This window comes from Neoarius graeffei, chromosome 3 (genome assembly GCF_027579695.1).
Source record: "Neoarius graeffei isolate fNeoGra1 chromosome 3, fNeoGra1.pri, whole genome shotgun sequence".
Lineage (NCBI taxonomy): Eukaryota > Metazoa > Chordata > Actinopteri > Siluriformes > Ariidae > Neoarius > Neoarius graeffei.
In genome coordinates, this window is record NC_083571.1 from 70,951,475 (window position 1) to 70,974,608 (window position 23,134).

The window sequence follows — 23,134 nt, forward strand, 5'->3', positions numbered from 1 at the left end:
CACAAATCATCATTTTTATTTTTCCTTTCTTAAGTTATGAACAAGCACAGCTTTTGTAATTCTACATCAAGTTTACACACATGGGTCAGAAACGACCCGCATGCATTTACTACAGCGTTTGGTGGGAACTGTGAATTGTGCTTGTATCAGACATTTCACAGCTCAGCACAGCGCCCTTTGCCCATCTAATACATGTAAGTAATGTTTTTCAATTGTTCTAACATTACCTTAGAAAAAATTTGATTATGTTTAGGTTACCTTGAGAGTGAGTAGATTACTTGTCAGAAAGTTACAAGTAATTACTATTAGCTACCTAGCTGTTGACATATTCTACTTTAGTTAGCTAATTTTATTGTAGTTGGCTTAGCTAACTACATAGTTAATAAATAAATAACTGGCCCCATTCACTGCTAAAGTAATTACTTGAAACAAATTATTATTATAGTATTAAGACATTTAATTTTAAATCACACTTGGATGACCCATGTGTTTAAAAATATAAAAAGTAATTTTTGTTCATAAAGTAGGAAAGAAAAAATTAAATTAATGATTTTTGGTAATTAAAAACAAGATATTTAAAGAATACTTGGAATATTCAATCATAAAATAAATTGATTTCAAAAGATAGAGCAAAGAAAAACTCAGTCAGCATGAAATAACCTGGAAAATGAATGCGGGTCATTTTTGACCCATGTTGTGCATCAGAAGGGGTGTGCATATGTTTTGCATCAAAGGGTTAATAAACTCATGCTTCTGCTTGACATAAGTGTTCAAGAGCACAACATTTAGAGCTATGTGTCTGTCAATCCTGTCAGCATACATCGAGTACCTGATCTGATCAGCATGCTGTGTTCTACTGATTACTACTATTTCAGCTCCGCTAATGCATCAGTGACACTCTGAGACAAAAAAGAATTCTGATGCAATGAATACAATTTTAATATTCCATTTGATTCTGTTTTATTTTTAATCCAAAAATACAAAAGTAGAAAATATTTATGTCTCTTATAAATGACATGACATGTTGTACCTCTCTGGCAATGTTAGACCAAGTCCTAAAAACTCTATAAATAGCACTGGTCAGGACAAAATTATCCTATTTTCTGTTTTGTTTTTTTTATTTTAGCTGATAGTAAAAAAGTAAAAGCAAAGAATAGGTTTTATGGTTAAAGTCTAAGGGACTGGAAACTGTTGTAGGAAATATCAGCTGTAGATCAGATTAAAAGATTGGTAGATTAGATGCTGGCATGTGAATGAATGAATGAATGAATGCTTTATTTCAAACATGTCAAAGTAGTACAAAACAGAAGAGAAAAAACACAAAACAAAACAAATAAAAACACTTAATTCAATGCGAGTTATACTGGGGACAATATAAGATAATTTGTTATCTAGTTTTAAAGGATCAGAATTGTGAACAACAGTGTAAAACAACTTAAGTGTCATCTCATCTCATTATCTGTAGCCGCTTTATCCTGTTCTACAGTCGCAGGCAAGCTGGAGCCTATCCCAGCTGACTACGGGCGAAAGGCGGGGTACACCCTGGACAAGTCGCCAGGTCATCACAGGGCTAACTGAAGTGTCAATCAAATTAAAAATAATAAAGATTATAGTGATTTATTGAATAATTTGAATCTCTTCGCATGTGAATACACTACAGAGTCACTCTCTGCTTCAATATCTGCTGTTATCGAGTTTTCTTCCTGTAAGACAAAACAGTATATTTCAGTATCTGAATCAGGGTGAGACTTTATCACGCCTGTGGAACAAAAGTGATTTATTTTAAAACCAAATCCTCACAAGTATTCCACATCATGATCATTTTTAAAAGTTGTATTTAGAGCTTCACTTCTTTAACTCTTCACTGTGAGCTGTAATTTTCACACCAGTGTAAATTAGTTCCTTAGGTTTTTCAGAAACCAGAGAGATAAAACTCTGATTAAATTCCATTAAACAAAGCAAATGTAAAAACAACACTAAATATAAGAACAAAAAGAAGATGGATTACTTGCCTTGTTGTCTTTTCTTTTATTGTCCAAGCCACACAGATACAAATATTATTAAGAGCACAAAAAATGTAGCAGATGTCAGGGCAGGAAGCAGAGCTGTACCTGTGAAAAGTATGATATATTCATAAATAGATTCAGACATACTGTAAGGCTCATGCTTTATAGGCAATATGACAAAAATATAATATTATGATAATTGAAGATATTTCTGAGATGCATGATATAAATTACAATATTTAGGTTTGTTTAAAAAAAATCTGCCAATCAAAACCTGCTAGCAGTAAAAAAAAAAAAAAAAAAATTAGTGGTGCTTGAAAACTTGTGAACCCTTCAGAATTTTCTATATTTCTGCATAAATATGACCTAAAACATCATCAGATTTTCACACAAGTCCTAAAAGTAGACAAAGAGAACCCAGTTAAACAAATGAGACAAAAATATTATACTTGGTCATTTATTTATTGAGGAAAATGGTCCAATATTACATATCTGTGAGTGGTAAAAGTGTGTGAGTGGGCACCCTGTTTTATTTAAAGAACAGGGATCTATCAAAGTCTGATCTTCACACCACATATTTGTGGAAGTGTATCATGGCACGAACAAAGGAGATTTCTGAGGACTTCAGAAAAAGCGTTGTTGATGCTCATCAGGCTGGAAAAGGTTACAAAACCATCTCTAAAGAGTTTGGACTCCACCAATCCACAGACAGACAGATTGTGTACAAATGGAGGAAATTCAAGACCATTCAAGACCACCCGCCAGCAATACATCTACGTGGCATGGCAATAAATTAGCTCAAAATGGAGGATCGGAGTTGCAGTCAGCTCTGTGTTTTAGTATAGCGGAAATGGCGATGAGACCGATAGACTTCCTGCTGTGACGTTACAGACGTCAAGGTCATTCACTCAGACCGCTACCTATATGAATCACTTTAATCATAAAAATTATATTAGATTTATTGTTAACGCTTAAAACTATTCCTATGCCATTCTTGAGGTCTCAAGGCATTTATAAACAAAAGTGAGGCCATGGTTCTGCATATCTCCTTTAAGGCTCTGGATTACTGATTGGGGGGTCAGGGGTTTGCACCATAGCACTGCCAAGCTGCCACGGCTGGGCCTTTGTGCTCAACCACATCAACCCAACATAGTAGTGGGAAAAAGATGGAGGAAGAAGATTATTCTCAACCAGAAGAATGGAATGGTAGTTTATCAACACTGATGTACCTGAGTTATTATAACAGAGCCCTGCGATGTCGAGAGAAGCTGTTTTACGGCTGACAGGGTTTACAGCCTCACAGTTATAAGCATTATTGTCATGGTGTTGTATTTGAAGTGTGAGACTGAGGGGAACACTGAGATCTGTGTTATTGGTGATAGAGATTCTCTCATTCTCTCTGTACCAGGATAACTTCACATCTTTTCCATTCTGCACTTTGCACAGGATGGAACACATCCTACTTCCTTTTTTTCCTTGAGTTTTTAGGACTGGAGTTGATACTGGAGCTAAGAAACAGAAACAAAGAAAAAATAGAACACATGAGAAACAACAGCATTAGTCAGGTAAAGCAGCATAATTATTAAGTAAGATAAACACTTTGGGGCATGGTGTAAATACTGAGTAATACAGTGATGTGATGAAGTGGAGTTACTGTGACCAACCTGAAGATGATCATTTTCCCATAACAGCATGCCCCCAAGTGTTTTATTTCTCTTATACCACAACAATTTGCAAGCATTTTTTATTACTTGAAGAACATGTCATACATTTAGCATCCATTTACTTGTTTACATTAAATGAGAAACACCTGTGAAACAAGTTACTTCCTGTTAGAGCAGCTATAAACAGTTGTTCCCTCACCAGTGTCTATTTTTTCTCTCTCTTGACGTTAATAAGACAAATAAAAAAAACGCAGCTTTTCATATCACCGAGAAACCACAAAGTAGAAGACGACGTGTAAACTCCTCTGTCCTGAAGATGTCAGAAAATGTAAAGTTACAGCTTTACCTCTGACTGATACAAAGCGCTGACACTGGAGACTCCTTCCAGAAACATTAAATAACGTCTCCTTACAGAAAACTTTATATCAATGATGACACATTTTTTTAAATATTTTATATGATGTGGCTGCTGAATGAGCTGTCATTATAGAAAATATAATGTATTAGAATGAGTGTCTGCAGCTACACTAATAAGGTGTTAATTAATTTTCTATAAAAGCAACTCAGCAGCCCAGTCCTCAACCAATTATCCAGCAGCAGCTCATGTGACTTTAGATGTTGATAAGGCAGGACGACATTAAGGGTCCACTTCAGCTTGAGCAGAATTTCTTCACTAATCTCTGAGTCGCCATTTTCTACGCAAGCAATATTCCAAAAACAATTCGGCAGCATCCTCGGCCATAAATCTTAAATTTTTATGTGAAATTGAAGATTTTTTCTCAAAGTATGTATTTAAATTATTTTGACTGAATGGTTATTCCGTCATAATGGACCCATCTTGCGCATGGCCACATAGGAAAGATAAAATAAGGTGTATTTTGTTCAAAGCAGCCATATATGACACACAGAGGAAGAAACATTTCACAATGGGTTTTGAAGGGATCAATAACAGTGACTTTGCAGAGGTTTCGCTGCACAGAGAGCTCGTAGGTAGCGGACATGTGCCATCAAAACAAAAACAACAAATTGGATTCTGGGAAGGATGAGTCTGCCCCTTCAATAACAAGAGAACCTCAACCAAAACCACCTCAGTTGGGTGTTGACAACACACAATCATTCAGCATACAGTCTTGCAGCTTGATTTCCATGGTTTTAGACATACATTTATTCAACTGTGTGTATGTTTCCCCCCTTTATTTTCTCCATAATTTAGTCTTGACCAATTCCCACATTTCCATGCACCCACCAGTCAGCATTCCTCTGTCATATAACAGATACCAACTCTATACAGTTAATCAGACATTGAGCATGCTGCTGCAACATCTAGAAATGTGAGCAAGTTCAAAGTTCAACTTATATCTGTCAAATAGCAACATAAAGTTAATCATTGGTCGTTCAAAAAGGGTCATTATTATCCATCCATCCATCCATTATCCGTAACCGCTTATCCTGTACAGGGTCACAGGCAAACTGGAGCCTATCCCAGCTGACTATGGGTGAGAGGCGGGGTACACCCTGGACAAGTCGCCAGGTCATCACAGGGATGACACATAGAGACAAACAACCATTCACACTCACATTTACACCTACGGTCAATTTAGAGCCACCAATTAGCTTAACCTGCATGTCTTTGGACTGGGGGGGGGGAACCAGAGCACCCAGAGGAAACCCATGCAGACACAGGGAGAACATGCAAACTCCACACAGAAAGGCCCCCACTGGTCACTGGGCTCAAACCCAGAACCTTCTTACTGTGAGGCAACAGTGCTAACCACTACACCACCACGCTGCTGGGTAATTATTAATTCAACAGAATTTTAAATGTATGTAGCTGTGAATAAGAACTTTATGAAGATTAAATGGCTCATCTACATGATGGAGCTCTGCATCACCCCTGGTGCAAATCCTACACAGGATCCTGTAGGATCCTATAGGATCTTATTTAGGAATGGGATCCTGAATAGGATCCTACATAGGAACAGGATCCTATTTAAGATCCTGAATAGGATCCTATGTAGAAATAGGATCCTGCACAGGATTACATTCCTATTTAAGATCCTAAGTAGAAATAGGATCCTATATAAGATCCTGTGCAGGATCCTAAATAGGATCCTAGAAGGAGCTAAAATCTTGGAAGTGATAGGATCTTGAACAGGATCCTGTATAAGATCTTGAAAAAGTATCAGGATCCTGTACAAGATCCTAAGTAGGATCCTGAATAAGATCCTAACTCATATGCTTCAGGATCCTAAGTAGGATCTTAAACAAGATCTTGAGTGGGATCCTGAATAAGATCCTAACTCAAATGCTTCAGGATCCTGAGTATGATCTTGTAGGATCTTAAACAAGATCTTGAGTAGGATCCCGAATGAGATCTTAACTCAAATGCTTCAGGATCCTGAGTAGGATCTTGTAGGATCTTAAACAAGATCTTGAACAGAATCCTGAATAAGATCCTAACTCAATTGCAGCAGGATCCTGTGTAGGATCTTAAACAAGATCTTGAACAGGATCCTAACTGGATACCAACAGGATCCTGGGTATGTTCTTGTAGGATCTTATTCAGGATCCTACTTAGGATCTTGTTAAGTATCTTAAGTTGGTATCTAACTGGATACCAACAGGATCCTGAGTAGGTTCTTGCCGAACGAATTCCCAATACTCTGATTCAGCAAATTCAGGGTAGCATGGAAACAAGGCTTGCTAGCCCTAAATTCTTGAATAGATAGTGCATTTAAAGTTTTTTTGCAAGTTTTTTTTAAACTTAAATAAATATCCTTCTGTACAAGAGCAGAAGACGGCTCACACATACTATATGTGATTTAGGGTTTAAATATAGCTAAATATGATGACCTTTATTTCAACAAACCATAATAATGTGAATATGGAAGACAATTTTAACTATTCCATGATAATATTTCAGAGTTACAGTTTTCATTAGTTTGCTTGAATAAAGTTATAAAGAGCAGTGTTCCATATTTATTCAACTATGAAACCTAGTACAATTAACAGCATGTTCCCTGGTGCAAATCCTGGCCAGGATCCTAGCAGGATCTTACCAGGATCCTAACCAGGATCTTGTACAGGATCTGAAATATAATCCTAAAGGATCTTGTCCAAGATCCTACAGGATCCTGTACAAGATCCTGTAGGATCCTGTACAAGATCCTGGTTAGGATCCTACGGTATCTTGTCCAAGATCTACAGGATCCTGTTCAAGATCCTGTAGGATCCTACAGGTAAAGATTTACTCCTTTACCTCATAAACACCATTAACAAAAGGCTTGACTAAACAGATATGTTTTCAGCCAAGACTTAAACGCTGAGACTGTGTCTGATTCCCGAACACTACTTGGAAGGCTGTTCCATAACTGTGGGGCTTTGTAAGAAAAGGCTCTGCCCCCTGATGTAGCCTTCACTATACGAGGTACCAGCATATAGCCTGCACCTTTTGATCTAAGTAGGTGTGGCGGATCTTAACAGGGCATAGGACCTTCGTGCATTGACATAACGTACTGTATTCCTGGACTGCACTGTAGACTACATCTCAGATAGCAAGCTGACATTGAATAGATGTTGATTTTCCATCTGAATCATCAGAATGGTCGACATTGAAATCTTGATGCAAAATAGATGTTGAATCACCATTGTTAAACCGATGTAACCCGACCTAAAATAAAGTTGACAGCAGTGATATTGAAAGAACATTGATTCATAGTCGTCCTTATTATGATTGATGTATCATTGATATTTGGTTTACCGGGTGATAACAGTCATGTTGAAAAGTCATTGATTTTGTGTTGACCGGGAAATCACGTATGGTCGAAAAGCCATCGATATATAGTTGACCGGGAAAGATGATTGAAAAGTCATCGATCATTGTTGAACGGGACAGGGGACAGCGTGAGACAAAGACCGGCAGCGGCGCACAGGCACCCGTTCTCGGATCCGGGATGAATTACAGGTAAGCAGCACTTTCAGCATTTAATCCTTACACATAGTTCAATGTATGGGCCCTTTTCACGTCATTTTGGACATGTACTACCAGGAGTTTACCACAGCCAACATTGAGGAACGACAGCAAAGAAAGTTTTTACTTTCAGCAAGACTTCCATCATGCCACTATATTGTTGTGTACCTGGATGTAGGCTAGTAACCATCAACAAACAAGGCAAGGGTTATCGTTTTATCGGATCCCGGCAGATGCTGACCGACAGAGAAGATGCGGCATACCAACGCTTGTGTAGTGACCACTTTGTTGGAGGTAAGACGAATAAAATTAGCCAGAAAAGGCATTACATTGCTGTTAACATTCCATTCTAGTTTACTGTAATTATGATCTGGCAGCTATTTACACCGGATCCAGTGTAAATAGCTGCCGGAGCCAACGTCCGAGCTAGCGAGCTAGCGCTGGCTCCGGCCGGGCGCGAGCTAGCGCTGGCTCCGGAACCTCGGACGTTGGCTCCGGCAGCTATTTACACTGGATCCGGTGTAAATAGCTGCCAGATCATAATTACAGTAAACTAGAACGTCCGAGCTAGCTCGCTAGCGCTGGCTCCGAGCCGCCGCGAGCTAGCCGGCCGCGAGCCAGCGCTAGCGAGCTAGCTCGGACGTTCTAGTTTACTGTAATTATGATCCTCGAGTTTTACTTGCCTACTTTTTGTTATCTTTTCCCCCTCCCTGAGCGTGTTTGACCTTTATGAGGATAGATGACATTTAAATAATAGTATTCCACAAAATATATAGCCTATTTTTTTTTTTGGTAGCAGCCTATTATTAGCAGCAGTAGTACAATGTGTAACTGAAAACTATGTTTTGTGTGTGTTTCAGATGCCCTCACTCAACAGCCTGGCATGAATGATCTGGTCTTCACCCAGGCTGTGCAGAAATGGCTACGATATGCGCCAGACAGAACTGGAGGTGTCGCTCGCGCCGAAAGACATGAAAATTAAATTAACTTAAAATAAAAATCTTGTTTTCTTAAAAAAAAGGCATGTGTTTCATATTTACTATTTTAGGCAATTAAAATGGAGATCCTGGCTGTAGATAAAGCAGGATATATGAGCCAGATATTTCTGGTAGGCTATCAATTGAAATAACATTGAAAGCGCATTGATTTTTAGTTATGTCGAAATTTCAATGTTGTTTCAATATCGACGCGAATTGAAGTTACGTGTGTCCATAGTTAATAAATCAACATCGTTTCAATGTTAGCGGAGGGTGCAAACTGATGTTAAATCAACATCGAAATCTGACGTTGATTCAATGGTTTAACGTCGACAATGCAATGTTGATTCTACATCGTTTCAATGTCAGCTTGCTATCTGGGATGTAAAGGGTGTGCGCCATCCTTTTATGTTTATGGTATCATTAACGCATGTTCACAAGCCAAAATGATAAGATGCTGCAGCAGGCTTATTGCATGCAGACACACACACACACACGTCAACTGTCAGGCTACTGCTTGTATTCATTAATAGGGTATCCCTGTACTCACTATACCCTGTGTATGTACATGGGACACGTGCTGTTTTGGGGATGAGCCTCACTTTGATTTTTATCACAGCAGCTGGATAGATCTGTGAGAGATGTTGATTTTTGCAACGGCTCTGAAGAAAATCTGCTTGAAATCCCCTGAATCTTGGGAACTAAGACTTATTATAGGACTTGTTCACATGCAACTCACACAATTATTGTATCGTTATTGCAGTCTATTAGACTCAGGAGCTCAGACTGCAGTTACTGACTTTGTATTATTGATATGCAACTCTTACAGTCTTTGTTTATAGTTATCTCGATATTAAGCTGTGTCTTAAGTGGCCACTTACATTCCCTCAGTTTACGTGGGTATATTCACTGTCTTATATGTACCTTAAATGTCCTGAGCAGGAGCTCACATTGCAGTTGCTAAAATAGTAATAATTTATTGATATAAGGTGTTTTGTGGTCACTTACTACACTGTAGTGTGTCATGTGGTAATGCGTTATATAACAATGTAACTTTCATAAATATTACCATATCAGTTGTAATTATGTTCTGCACATATAACTGTAACTCTGACAACATAATTTTCAATGACTAATAAAATGGCTTTAAAAGTTCCTACTTTTAAAACATATTTTTTTATATGGCAAGTTTCTTTAACCGGGCGGCACGGTGGTGTAGTGGTTAGCGCTGTCGCCTCACAGCAAGAAGGTCCGGGTTCGAGCCCCGTGACCAGCGAGGGCCTTTCTGTGCAGAGTTTGCATGTTGTCCGCGTGGGTTTCCTCCGGGTGCTCCGGTTTCCCCCACAGTCCAAAGAGATGCAGGTTAGGTTAACTGGTGACTCTAAATTGACCATACAGTGGTGCTTAAAAGTTTGTGAACCCTTTAGAATTTTCTATATTTCTCCATAAATATGACCTAAAACATCATCAGATTTTCACACAAGTCCTAAAAGTAGATAAAGAGAACCCAGTTAAACAAATGAGACAAAAATATTATACTTGGTCATTTATTTATTGAGGAAAATGATCCAGTATTACCTATCTGTGAGTGGCAAAAGTATGTGAACCTCTAGGATTAGCAGTTAATTTGAAGGTGAAATTAGAGTCAGGTGCTTTCAATCAATGGGATGACAATCACAGGGGTGATAGCGTTCCGGCGCCGCGCCGGATTTCCGGCGTACCGTGGCTGGGGAAAAAAAAAAAAAATCTAGTTCGCCCATTGTCCTGTGTCATTCTGAGATGCGCAGATAGACAGTAAAGGGAATTCCGAATTCCCTTTACTGTCTATCTGCGCATCTCAGAATGATGGGCGAACTAGATTTTTTTTTTCCCCAGCCACGGTACGCCGGAAATCCGGCGCGGCGCCGGAACGCTATCACCCCTGCAATCAGGTGTGAGTGGGCACCCTGTTTTATTTAAAGAACAGGGATCTATCAAAGTCTGATCTTCACAACACATGTTTGTGTTGTGTCATGAATCATGGCACGAACAAAGGAGATTTCTGAGGACCTCAGAAAAAGCGTTGTTGATGCTCATCAGGCTGGAAAAGGTTACAAAACCATCTCTAAAGAGTTTGGACTCCACCAATCTACAGTCAGACAAATTGTGTACAAATGGAGGAAATTCAAGACCATTGTTACCCTCCCCAGGAGTGGTCGACCAACAAAGATCACTCCAAGAGCAAGGCGTGTAGTCGGCGAGGTCACAAAGGACCCCGGGGTAACTTCTAAGCAACTGAAGGCCTCTCTCACATTGGCTAATGTTAATGTTCATGAATCCACTATCAGGAGAACACTGAACAACAATGGTGTGCATGGCAGGGTTGCAAGGAGAAAGCCACTGCTCTCCAAAAAGAATGTTGCTGCTTGTATGCAGTTTTCTAAAGATCATGTGGACAAGCCAGAAGGCTATTGGAAAAATGTTTTGTGGATAGATGAGACCAAAATAGAACTTTTTGGTTTAAATGAGAAGCGTTATATTTGGAGAAAGGAAAACACTGCATTCCAGCATAAGAACCGTATCCCATCTGTGAAACATGATGGTGGTAGTAGTATCATGGTTTGGGCCTGTTTTGCTGCATCTGAGCCAGGACAGCTTGCCATCATTGATGGAACAATGAATTCTGAATTATACCAGTGAATTCTAAAGGAAAATGTCAGGACATCTGTCCATGAACTGAATCTCAAGAGAAGGTGGGTCATGCAGCAAGACAACGACCCTAAGCACACAAGTCGTTCTACCAAAGAATGGTTCAAGAAGAATAAAGTTAATGTTTTGGAATGGCCAAGTCAAAGTCCTGACCTTAATCCAATCGAAATGTTGTGGAAGGACTTGAAGTGAGCAGTTCATATGAGGAAACCCGCCAACATCCCAGAGTTGAAGCTGTTCTGTACGGAGGAATGGGCTAAAATTCCTGCAGGACTGATCAACAGTTACCGGAAACGTTTAGTTGAGCAATTCCAGCGTTATGGACGTGACACTTGAACTCAAAATGGCAACAAATGACCCAGTGCATGTTTTATTGTCTCCCAGTATTTAAACAGGTGTTGCATATTTTAAGGCTGTACCATACTGGAGAAGTGATAGAACAAGAACAATTCCCATAGTACATCTAGGGCATGCCAGAAAATGCCAATAAAAGATGCGTTATGGATGTGACAGAAAAAGTATCACTTTTCTTGGGTGCCTGTACATTTTTATCAAACTCTGTGAAATTGTAAACTTAATGTCGAAATGGAGATATCCATTTGATAGAGGGGTCCAAGGTGAATATTAAAAAATCTTTGTTTAAAATATTTTGTATTTCATGCAGAGTTTCGGAAGGAAAAGTCAGCGTTATGGATGTGACGAAATTCCGTTATGGATGTGACGCGTCTGAAATAGACATGGCATATGTTTAGAAAATCAACAATTTAACCACCATAACCCTTTGAAAAACTCTCTAAATATCAGCTAAAACTATCAAAGTTCTTAAATAATATTTAGGATGGCTATTGTTTTGCTGTTTTGTGGATTTTAGCATACATTTCTGTGGCTTGTGGCAATAATATAGAATTGTACATGATCAAAGTTGATTTTAGCTTGGGTTTTACATTATAAGAAAGAAAGACTGACAGTGACATATTAGGTTGGTTACAAATTGGTTCAACTTATTCACATCTGTAAAATACAGGCCTAGGTGATATCTCTGGGAGTGGTTTTGATGTATTACATGTTGCTTTATTTTTGCATGGTGAGGTTGACATTTACATGGAATTGCCCAGTTGCAGTTATTGCTGCACAAGGGGGTCACACCAGATACTGAAAGCAAAGGTTCACATACTTTTGCCACTCACAGATATGTAATATTGGATCATTTTCCTCAATAAATAAATGACCAAGTATAATATTTTTGTCTCATTTGTTTAACTGGGTTCTCTTTATCTACTTTTAGGACTTGTGTGAAAATCTGATGATGTTTTAGGTCACATGCAGAAATATGGAAAATTCTAAAGGGTTCACCAACTTTCAAGCACCACTGTAGGTGTGAATGTGAGTGTGAATGGTTGTCTGTGTCTATGTGTCAGCCCTGTGATGACCTGGCGACTTGTCCAGGGTGTACCCCACCTTTCGCCCGTAGTCAGCTGGGATAGGCTCCAGCTTGCCTGCGACCCTGTAGAACAGGATAAAGTGGCTAGAGATAATGAGATGAGATTCTTTAACCCTTTGATGCAAAACATATACACACCCCTTCTAATGCACAACATGGGTCAAAAATGACCCGCATTCATTTTCCAGGTTATTTCATGCTGACTGAGTTTTTCTTTGCTCTATCTTTTGAAATCAATTTATTTTATGATTGAATATTCCAAGTATTCTTTAAATATCTTGTTTTTAATTACCACAAATCATTACTTTATTTTTTTCTTTCCTACTTTATGAACAAAAATACTTTTTATATATTACTACACATGGGTCATCCAAGTGTGATTTAAAATTAAATGTCTTAATACCATAATAATAATTTGTTTCAAGTAATTACTTTAGCAGTGAATGGGGCTAGTTATTTATTTATTAACTATGTAGTTAGCTAAGCCAACTACAATAAAATTAGCTAACTAAAGTAGAATATGTCAACAGCTAGGTAGCTAATAGTAATTACTTGTAACTTTTTGACAAGTAATCTACTCACTCTCAAGGTAGGGTGACCAGATTTCCCTAGTCTGAAACCGGGACACTTTTGCGCGCGACCATGCTCGTGCACACACACCTTTTTTTTACGTAAACGTGACACTCAGAGAGGTGCTCTTATCATTTTGTTGAAGCTCACATTTATCAACATCTCACATGAAATAAAACAAACGGGCATTTTGTTATCTAGTAGCATAGTGGTATACAGATCAGTTAAATTATGGTCAGACAAAAGATTTTGTAATGGCTGAGAATAGGCCAGGCTATGCCCATAGGCCAAATTTAAACTGATTTATTTCACCTGTTTGTGAGAACACCAAGAAGAATGCATATGCACATCATGTAGGCTATATCTCTAAAATTGTATGCACTATAGCATGAACTTAAAAAGTAGATATGTGAGCTCAACATAGCCTAGGTCAGAATCAACCTTACTAACCATTCCCCACAACTGAATGAATAAAGCAAGATGTGTACAAAAGTGAACACTTTAATGGAAGGTGCAACAAGCTGTTCAACACAGCAATATGGCCAAACTGTCAGAATGGTATGTTAAACAGAAACAAAAAAGAGACAAGTAATTTGAGAATATACACTCGAACAAAACAATAAAGGAGGAGAGGGGCGACAGCCCGAGGAAAGCCCCCACAGGAGCGCACAACATTTGCAACATAGGCTACCCAACTCAGTACAAGAACAAAGCACAGGAACAAAGCTAAGGCGCCTGTCAATCCACCCACCCTAAACAAAATGCATTAGCCTACGTATATTTACAAGAAGAGTGAATCTTTTCCAGTTTTAATGCGATCCTGTATATCGGCGTTACCACCGTGGGCTACGGAGAAGGAACACTTACAGTGCGTGCAGTAGGTGTCGTGCGCATTGTTCTGCACCTCTCGGAGGAAGGGGTAGGTGCCCTGTAAATCTTTGGAAAAGGTACATTTTCTTTTCGGCATAATTGCTGCGGCATTACTGCTGCTAGCTGCTAGACAAAGAACATTCGCGCTAGTTAATGTTTATTTTATTGTTGCATGGCAACACGTTCTGTTGTCTGGAATAATGTGGCTAAATAAACACCCATGCCACAGAGCCAGGGGGCAGTAACCAGGAAAGTTTGCGATTCCTGTCAATTCATCAAAATAGTAAATCCAGACATTTCTCCGTTAATGATTCCCACGCTGCTCAGTCGCAAACGTCGCGAGTGGCGAAAACCGGGACATATCCATGTCCCGACAGACTTTTGTCGGGACTCGGGACACACAACCCCAAATCGGGACTGTCCCGGTAAAACCGGGACGTCTGGTCACCCTATCTCAAGGTAACCTAAACATAATTTTTTTCTAAGGTAATGTTAGAACAATTGAAAAACATTACTTACATGTATTAGATGGGCAAAGGGCGCTGTGCTGAGCTGTGAAATGTCTGACACAAGCACAATTCACAGTTCCCACCAAACGCTGGAGTAAATGCATGCAGGTCATTTCTGACCCATGTGTGTAAACTTGATGTAGAATTACAAAAGCTGTGCTTGTTCATAACTTAAGAAAGGAAAAATAAAAATGATGATTTGTGCTAAACAAAAACAAGATATTCACTGCATATTTGGAAAAGTAAATGACAAAATGAATTTATTTCAAAAGTATATCATAGAAACACTCAGCCATAAATGAAATAACCTGGAAAATGAATGCAGGTTGTTTTTGACCCATGTTGTGCATTAGAAGGGTAGTGATACAAAAAGGGTTTTTATTCAAAAAGTAAGAAAGGAAAAAATAAAATAAGGATGTATGATGATCAAAAACAAGTTAATTGAGGAATACCTTGAATACTGAATGATGGAATTAATTTATTGCAAAGATATAGAAGATAAAAACTCAGCCGGGTCACTTTTGACCCATGTTTTGCATCAAAGGGTTAAGAGATTTCATTTACAACATGTGTCTCACAGCTCAAAATGCATCTCCGGGTATTTAAAAACTGCAGAGCTTCCAGGGGCCGCCCAGCCTTACTGGGTTGACACCCCCCTTCCCATTTTCCTGGAGCCGCCTGATTGCATTTATCATTATATAACATGCTTTTTTCTGAAATATTCCAGTTATTTACTGATAGACACCAGTTGTTGGTTAGGTTTAAAACAATTGATGAAGACAATTAATCCGATCAGCAGCTAACAGTTCAGTATGGTTTATGCATGTGATCATTCTGCAGGTCTTTTCCATGATTTGAACACTAGTCCATACATGTCCAGGTTTTCCAGAATGAAATAATGAATTTTTGTTCTTGATAAACTGCAGCTGTCAGTGTAACATAATTTATACAGTTCAATCCTGCTTCTTGTGAGTTGTTATAATAGTAAGAAAATAAAAGCGATAAGAAGACATTCAGTTTTCCCCATATTTTCATAATAGGTGCAAAGAAAACTCTAAAATTCACCCACAAAAATAATGTCATAGCAGATTAATTTCTAAATGATGTTTCTGCTGCAGTTTAACTACACACAGCTCTGACTGGCCTGTTGGTATTGAAGATATGAGACCAAATATAGATAAGAAGAAGACATGATAAGTTTACTCACCATAAACAGTAACACTGAAAGTCCTCGATGAGACACGTTCAGTAAAAACTTGCAAGAAATAAACTCCAGAAAGGTTTCTGCTGATGTTCCTGATGGTTAAATCTCCATTGGTTCTGTTTAGCTGCAGTCGATCTTTAAATTTCTCACTGATTTCTGTAGCAGTTTTTCCATTCTGACTGTTCAGTATCCTTGTCTCTGCTTTCTCAGGTCCATAAAGCCACATAATCTGAACATCACTCTGAATTCCAGTTATCCCAGTACAGAGAGTTAAAGTGGTTCCTTCCACTTTCTGCAGTGTGGCCGTCTCGTCTCCAGAAGGGCACGGGAAGTGGGATGCTGGAGTACTGAGGGTGCTGCGCACCCCTACTGAGCAGGGATGAAACGTTTTAAATCATTACTAATTTCGCCATCTGAGCAATTTTAAAATATCGCACAATGAAATTCATATCAGAATATAAACATAATAATGCATAAAAATGACTGATGTGTATTTAAAATTCGTTTTTATGTAAGCTACATTGTAAGGTCAAAGGTAAAACCCGTTACTATGGAGATAGCCTAGCATCTACGCCAAAGCATCTGATAATGGCGCAGAAACGGATACATGAGTTTTTCGCACCACATCGATATAAATAGATTGCAGACCGTTCTCTTTCTGTCTAAAATTGCGCAAAACCCACTCTCTAGCCCAGGGGTGGGCAGTTATTTTTTCCATGGGGCCACATGAGAAACAGAAAATTTTGTGGAGGGCCGGACCAAAAGGCTGAACTAAATTCTGCATAATATTAATTGTATTTCTTTATATAAAGCAGTAAATAACATTGTTTTTACAAGCTGCTAAGACTGGTAAGAGTATGGAAAAAACGAAGTTGCCTTACAAAAAATGTCATTTATTCAATCAAATTTCCCAAAACAATGCTTAACAAAATGTGAACGTTTGTACCAATTTTTTTTCAGTCACATTCACCCCAAAACACAATAAAGACATCACAATATTGTCTTTCTACTCCAAATATCAAGCAAGATACATCATATTATAATAATGATGCCCACATTTGTAGTCTAATCACCTCATTTGGTGTTTTTCAGTTTTTTATTTGTTCAGTGAGAGAAATCTCGTCTCTGTTGGTCTTTAACGAGTGCATCAGAGTCAGGTTGAATGTCTGAGGTGGAGATGCGAAGCACAGCTGATAGATGATCATCAGTCCATTCGGTGTAGGGATCAGATCTACAGATCGGCTCCGGCGCCTGCTGGTGACGTCACACTACGTGTTGGCTGGACCGTTTGAAGGATGACGTAAAAGTTTGTGGTTGGTCTGGACAGATTACGGAAGTAGTTATCGCGGGATTAGGTTTCGTGGGATTTCATGTCATGTTCATGTCGCGCGCATTGCGTTTTTGTTGAACACAACTTCAAAATAAAAGCAATGCACATTCAGTCAATGCATGAGGTAAAATTAGAAAATACATTTATTTTGTAATTTCTAATTAACCTTACGCGGGCCGGTCAGAATGCACCAAAATGCCGGATGCGGCCCGCGGGCCGGAAAATGCCCAGGTCTGGTCTAGCCTCGACAACATTAAAGTTTTCTCGGGGGAGAAACCCCCGAACCCCCACTTACTCTTACATCACTTTAAAACTGGTTCGGCGCCAATGCTTCAGGATATGTTAAAATAATAGTTAGTCTTTATATCTTTCCGTCACCATGTAGTTAAAACAATCTGTTAATGATCGAAAATATTCAGTTAATGTGCCTCAGGAATGGAGCTTCTTCGGAGTCTTAAGACATATCGGCCAAAAGCACAGGTTGGTTCTGCTTACATGCGTTACATGTAGATTATGGAACGTCGGGTACCGCACTGCAGCGATTATATATATATATATATATATTATCTCTAGCCGCTTTATCCTTCTACAGGGTCGCAGGTAAGCTGGAGCCTATCCCAGCTGACTACGGGCGAAAGGCGGGGTACACCCTGGACAAGTCGCCAGGTCATCACAGGGCTGACACATAGACACAACCATTCACACTCACATTCACACCTACGGTCAATTTAGAGTCACCAGTTAACCTAACCTGCATGTCTTTGGACTGTGGGGGAAACCGGAGCACCCGGAGGAAACCCACGCGGACACGGGGAGAACATGCAAACTCCACACAGAAAGGCCCTCACCGGTCCCGGGGCTCGAACCCAGGACCTTCTTGCTGTGAGGCGACAGCGCTAACCACTACACCACCGTGCTGCCCATATATATATATATATATATATATATATATATATATATGAGTGATTCCACACTTATGGGTACTGAAATGGGGACATGAACTTATTCACCTAAAACCATTTCTTTTTTTACCATCAGGTCACAAAACATGTAATCTTTAATGAATGATATGTTAAAAGATAACTTTAATTTTCTGAGATGTAATAAAAACATATTTATATGCCAAAGTCAAGCGTATGAGTTCCAAAATGATGTCTGTTACATTACTTCTGTTACGATTGTCCATCTCGCGTCTGTGACAAATTAATTACAATCTAGCTATATACCATGTTAATCTTATTGAAAGAATGTGTATGTTTATTCTACTACACATGTTTATTAATTATATTTGCTAAAACATCACCTTCCTATGTTTCAAAAAGTAATTCTACATTGTTAAAATTGAGAATATATATGTCCACAACACTTCTGTTACGTTCTGACTTTGGCATATAAATATGTTTTTATTACATCTCAGAAAATTAAAGTTATCTTTTAACATATCATTCATTAAAGATTACATGTTTTGTGACCTGATGGTAAAAAAAAAGAAATGGTTTTAGGTGAATTTTTAAAAATAAGTTCATGTCCCCATTTCATTACCCATAAGCGTGGAATCACTCATATATATATATATATATATATTAGGGTGCATCAGTTGCCCTCACTTTCATAAAATCTGATGCATTTTTGTTTGGGTGTTCCTTTTCACCAATAAAGACATCCTGTAAAGTTTTTTGACCATATTCAAAACTCTAATGGTGGCACCATGAGTTTCATTTTTTGCCAAAAAACGCTTATTTTATGTTTTCGCGTAAGGTTTGAATCACAATGTTGGACTCCATTTATTGATTTCTTGTGAGCCAGAGATCATGTTAAGAACCTTTGCAAGGGATTGAGAAGCATTAATGTGATTCATAATACATTTGTATTGTTTAAAAGTAGTTGAACAATGATTCAATGAACAGCTAAAACTCAAACTGTGCTTGATAATATATTTAGAATATGTACTAAAAATGTGTATCTAAGATATTTGGTGTACTCTATAAGGTGCCATAATGTTTCATGAAAAGTGATCGAAATTTTGTCATAAAATAGCAGCTTTTTCCATAACTTTGAGCTCCTGGTGCCACCATTAAACTTTTGAATTTTGTCAAAATATTTCACCCAGTGTGTTTTCTTACCAAAAGGAACATAAAAACAAAAATGCATCATGATCAGAGGAACTTTTCATTTTTAGGGGGCAACTGATGCACCCTAATATATATATATATATATATATATATATATATATATATATATAAATCCATGACCCCTATTAACTAGGCTACTTAATATGCAGCACCCCTGACCTAAAATGTGTTCCCACGCGCCTGCGTCTCCAGCTGCACACAGTAAACCTGCTTCACAGATTCAGAGTCGTCTTTACAGACACAGATATTATCACACACAGTCCATTAAAACTTTCCTGAACTTTACTGTGGTACAGATTTGTGATGAGGGTCAGAGGATACTGTTTTCAACTTCAGAATGCACATACATTGTATACATATACAGTGGTGCTTGAAAGTTTGTGAACCCTTTAGAATTTTCTATATTTCTGCATAAATATGACCTAAAACAGGGCTTTTCAAAGTGTGGGGCACGCCTCCCCTAGGGGGCCCCAGAGTTCTTCAGGGGGGGCGCAACATGAGGAAAAATAAACCAGAATAAATTACTATTGCGGACATTTAGCGTACTTCAGCTAGCCTTTGCCAGAGACAAAATGGATCAATTTTTAGTACCTAAAGCTACAGTGAGTGAGGAGACAGAGTCTGGGCCAAGCAAAAAAAGAAGGAAGTTTGACCACGATTATTTAAAGTTTGGATTTTCATGGACTGGATCTGAAGATGCTCCACTGCCACAGTGTGTTGTCTGCCAAGAGGTGCTAGCTAACGATGCTATGAGATGTTTAAAATGTGTAAAACAAGATGTTTTTTTTTTTAAAGCACAGATGTTTAAAATGTGTAAAAAAAAAAAGATGTTTTAAAAATCACAGATGTTTAAAATGTGTTAAAAAAAGAGGTTTTAAAAAAGCACAGATGTTTAAAATGTGTAAAAAAGAGGTTTTAAAAAGCACAGATGTTTAAAATGTGTAAAAAAAGAGGTTTAAAAAAGCACAGATGTTTAAAATGTGTAAAAAGATGTTTTCAAAAAGCACAGATGTTTAAAATGTGTAAAAGAAAAAAAAATAAAAATGTGTACAACAACCTCATCTCATTATCTCTAGCCGCTTTATCCTTCTACAGGGTCACAGGCAAGCTGGAGCCTATCCCAGCTGACTACGGGCGAAAGGCGGGGTACACCCTGGACAAGTCGCCAGGTCATCACAGGGCTGACACATATAGACACAGACAACCATTCACACCTACGGTCAATTTAGAGTCACCAGTTAACCTAATCTGCATGTCTTTGGACTGTGGGGGAAACCGGAGCACCCGGAGGAAACCCACGCGGACACGGGAAGAACATGCAAACTCCACACAGGAAGGCCCCGGGGCTCGAACCCAGGACCTTCTTGCTGTGAGGCGACAGCGCTAACCACTACACCACCGTGCCGCCGTGTACAACAACCATTTTTTTAAATACGAATGGAACATTAAGTATAGCAACAACAAAAATTGTAGGGGGGGGGGGCGCTGTTGTTTATTTGCTCTCTGAGGGGGGGCTGACTCTCCCACACTTTGAAAACCCCTGACCTAAAACATCATCAGATTTCCACACAAGTCCTAAAAGTAGATAAAGAGAACCCAGTTAAACAAATGAGACAAAAATATTATACTTGGTCATTTATTTATTGAGGAAAATGATCCAATATTACATATCTGTGAGTGGCAAAAGTATGTGAACCTCTAGGATTAGCAGTTAATTTGAAGGTGAAATTAGAGTCAGGTGTTTTCAATCAATGGGATGACAATCAGGTGTGAGTGGGCACCCTGTTTTATTTAAAGAATAGGGATCTATCAAAGTCTGATCTTCACAACACATGTTTGTGGAAGTGTATCATGGCACAAACAAAGGAGATTTCTGAGGACCTCAGAAAAAGCGTTGTTGATGCTCATCAGGCTGGAAAAGGTTACAAAACCATCTCTAAAGAGTTTGGATTCCACCAATCCACAGTCAGACAGAATGTGTACAAATGGAGGAAATTCAAGACCATTGTTACCCTCCCCAGGAGTGATCGACCAACAAAGATCACTCCAAGAGCAAGGCGTGTAATAGTCGGCGAGGTCACAAAGGACCTCAGGGTAACTTCTAAGCAACTGAAGGCCTCTCTCACATTGGCTAATGTTAATGTTCATGAGTCCACCATCAGGAGAACACTGAACAACAATGGTGTGCATGGCAGGGTTGCAAGGAGAAAGCCACTGCTCTGCAAAAAGAACATTGCTGCTCATCTGCAGTTTGCTAAAGATCACGTGGACAAGCCAGAAGGCTATTGGAAAAATGTTTTGTGGCTGGATGAGACCAAAATAGAACTTTTTGGTTTAAATGAGAAGCATTATGTTTGGAGAAAGGAAAATACTGCATTCCAGCATAAGAACCTTATCCCATCTGTGAAACATGGTGGTGGTAGTATCATGGTTTGGGCCTGTTTTGCTGCATCTGGGCCAGGACAGCTTGCCATCGTTGATGGAACAATGAATTCTGAATTATACCCGCGAATTCTAAAGGAAAATGTCAGGATGCCTGTCCATGAACTGAATCTCAAGAGAAGGTGGGTCATGCAGCAAGACAACGACCCTAAGCACACAAGTTGTTCTACCAAAGAATGGTTAAAGAAGAATGAAGTTAATGTTTTGGAATGGCCAAGTCAAAGTCCTGTCCTTAATCCAATCGAAATGTTGTGGAAGGACCTGAAGCGAGCAGTTCATGTGAGGAAACCCACCAACGTCCCAGAGTTGAAGCTGTTCTGTACGGAGGAATGGGCTAAAATTCCTCCAAGCCGGTGTGCAGGACTGATCAACAGTTACTGGAAACGTTTAGTTGCAGTTATTGCTGCACAAGGGGGTCACACCGGATACTGAAAGCAAAGGTTCACATACTTTTGCCACTCACAGATATGTAATATTGGATCATCTTCCTCAATAAATAAATGACCAAGTATAATATTTTTGTCTCATTTGTTTAACTAGGTTCTCTTTATCTACTTTTAGGACTTGTGTGAAAATCTGATGATGTCTTAGGTTATATTTATGCAGAAATATAGAAAATTCTAAAGGGTTCACAAACTTTCAAGCACCACTGTGTGTGTGTATATGTGTGTGTGTGTTATTTGTGTGGTTTTCATCAATCAGATGGTAATCTACACTTTAAAATTACACATTAGATAATGAAGACCCAAAGTGAGAAATTTACATGACTTTGTACCACAACTTTATTATCTTAAAAACCCTAAATCGAAAGTTTGTAAACATTGCACTGTCAGGAAAAAAAAAAAAACTTTTTAATTTCCACCTTTTTCATGACTAACTACATAAAGCTATTTATATTTATAGCTACTATTTTTATTTGGCTGTGAATGAAAGGCACAAACTTACAGCACAGCAGGTAAAGAAGAGTCCAAAGAGTCCTGAATTCCACTAAAACATTTTCATGAGCCATGGTGTGTCTCAGCTGAATATTTTTCTCCATGGTTCTGAAGATCAGTCTTGGTGAAGGATGTTGTGTGCAGTGCAGTTAAACAGCGTGCCTGTAGGCAGATTTCTGTTCTACACTCCCTCCCCTTGCTGCTAGCGTTTTTACTCTCTCACAGCCCTCAAACCACTGTAGCAGAGCACGTCAGCTTGCTCAGTCTGTAACATGCTCAGTACAGTCCTTCTTCGGTGTGGACAGAAAAAAATGTAAAAGAGTTTGACATAAAATATCTTTTTTAAAGACATAATTATTGGAGATAAGGCTTCACATTCTCACCTCATTGTAAGAT

At 38.7% G+C, this 23,134-nt stretch overlaps 1 protein-coding gene across 2 annotated transcripts; it reads right to left on the reverse strand.

The window, feature by feature from the left end:
• Nucleotides 1-1,311: 1,311 nt before the first annotated feature.
• LOC132882880 (CD48 antigen-like) lies at nucleotides 1,312-22,875 on the reverse strand. 2 transcript variants are annotated; one of them, XM_060915986.1, is made up of 5 exons: nucleotides 22,749-22,875; nucleotides 15,903-16,265; nucleotides 3,236-3,514; nucleotides 2,013-2,111; nucleotides 1,312-1,703 (listed from the first exon to the last, which is right to left on the reverse strand). In XM_060915986.1, the coding sequence occupies exons 1-4, from the start codon at nucleotides 22,840-22,842 to the stop codon at nucleotides 2,029-2,031; spliced, it is 819 nt and encodes a 272-aa protein (XP_060771969.1). In that variant the 5' UTR covers nucleotides 22,843-22,875; the 3' UTR covers nucleotides 1,312-1,703; nucleotides 2,013-2,028. The 2 variants fall into 2 exon arrangements, with proteins under 2 accessions (XP_060771969.1, XP_060771968.1); XM_060915985.1 differs by having other exon boundaries at nucleotides 15,903-16,268.
• Nucleotides 22,876-23,134: the final 259 nt, after the last annotated feature.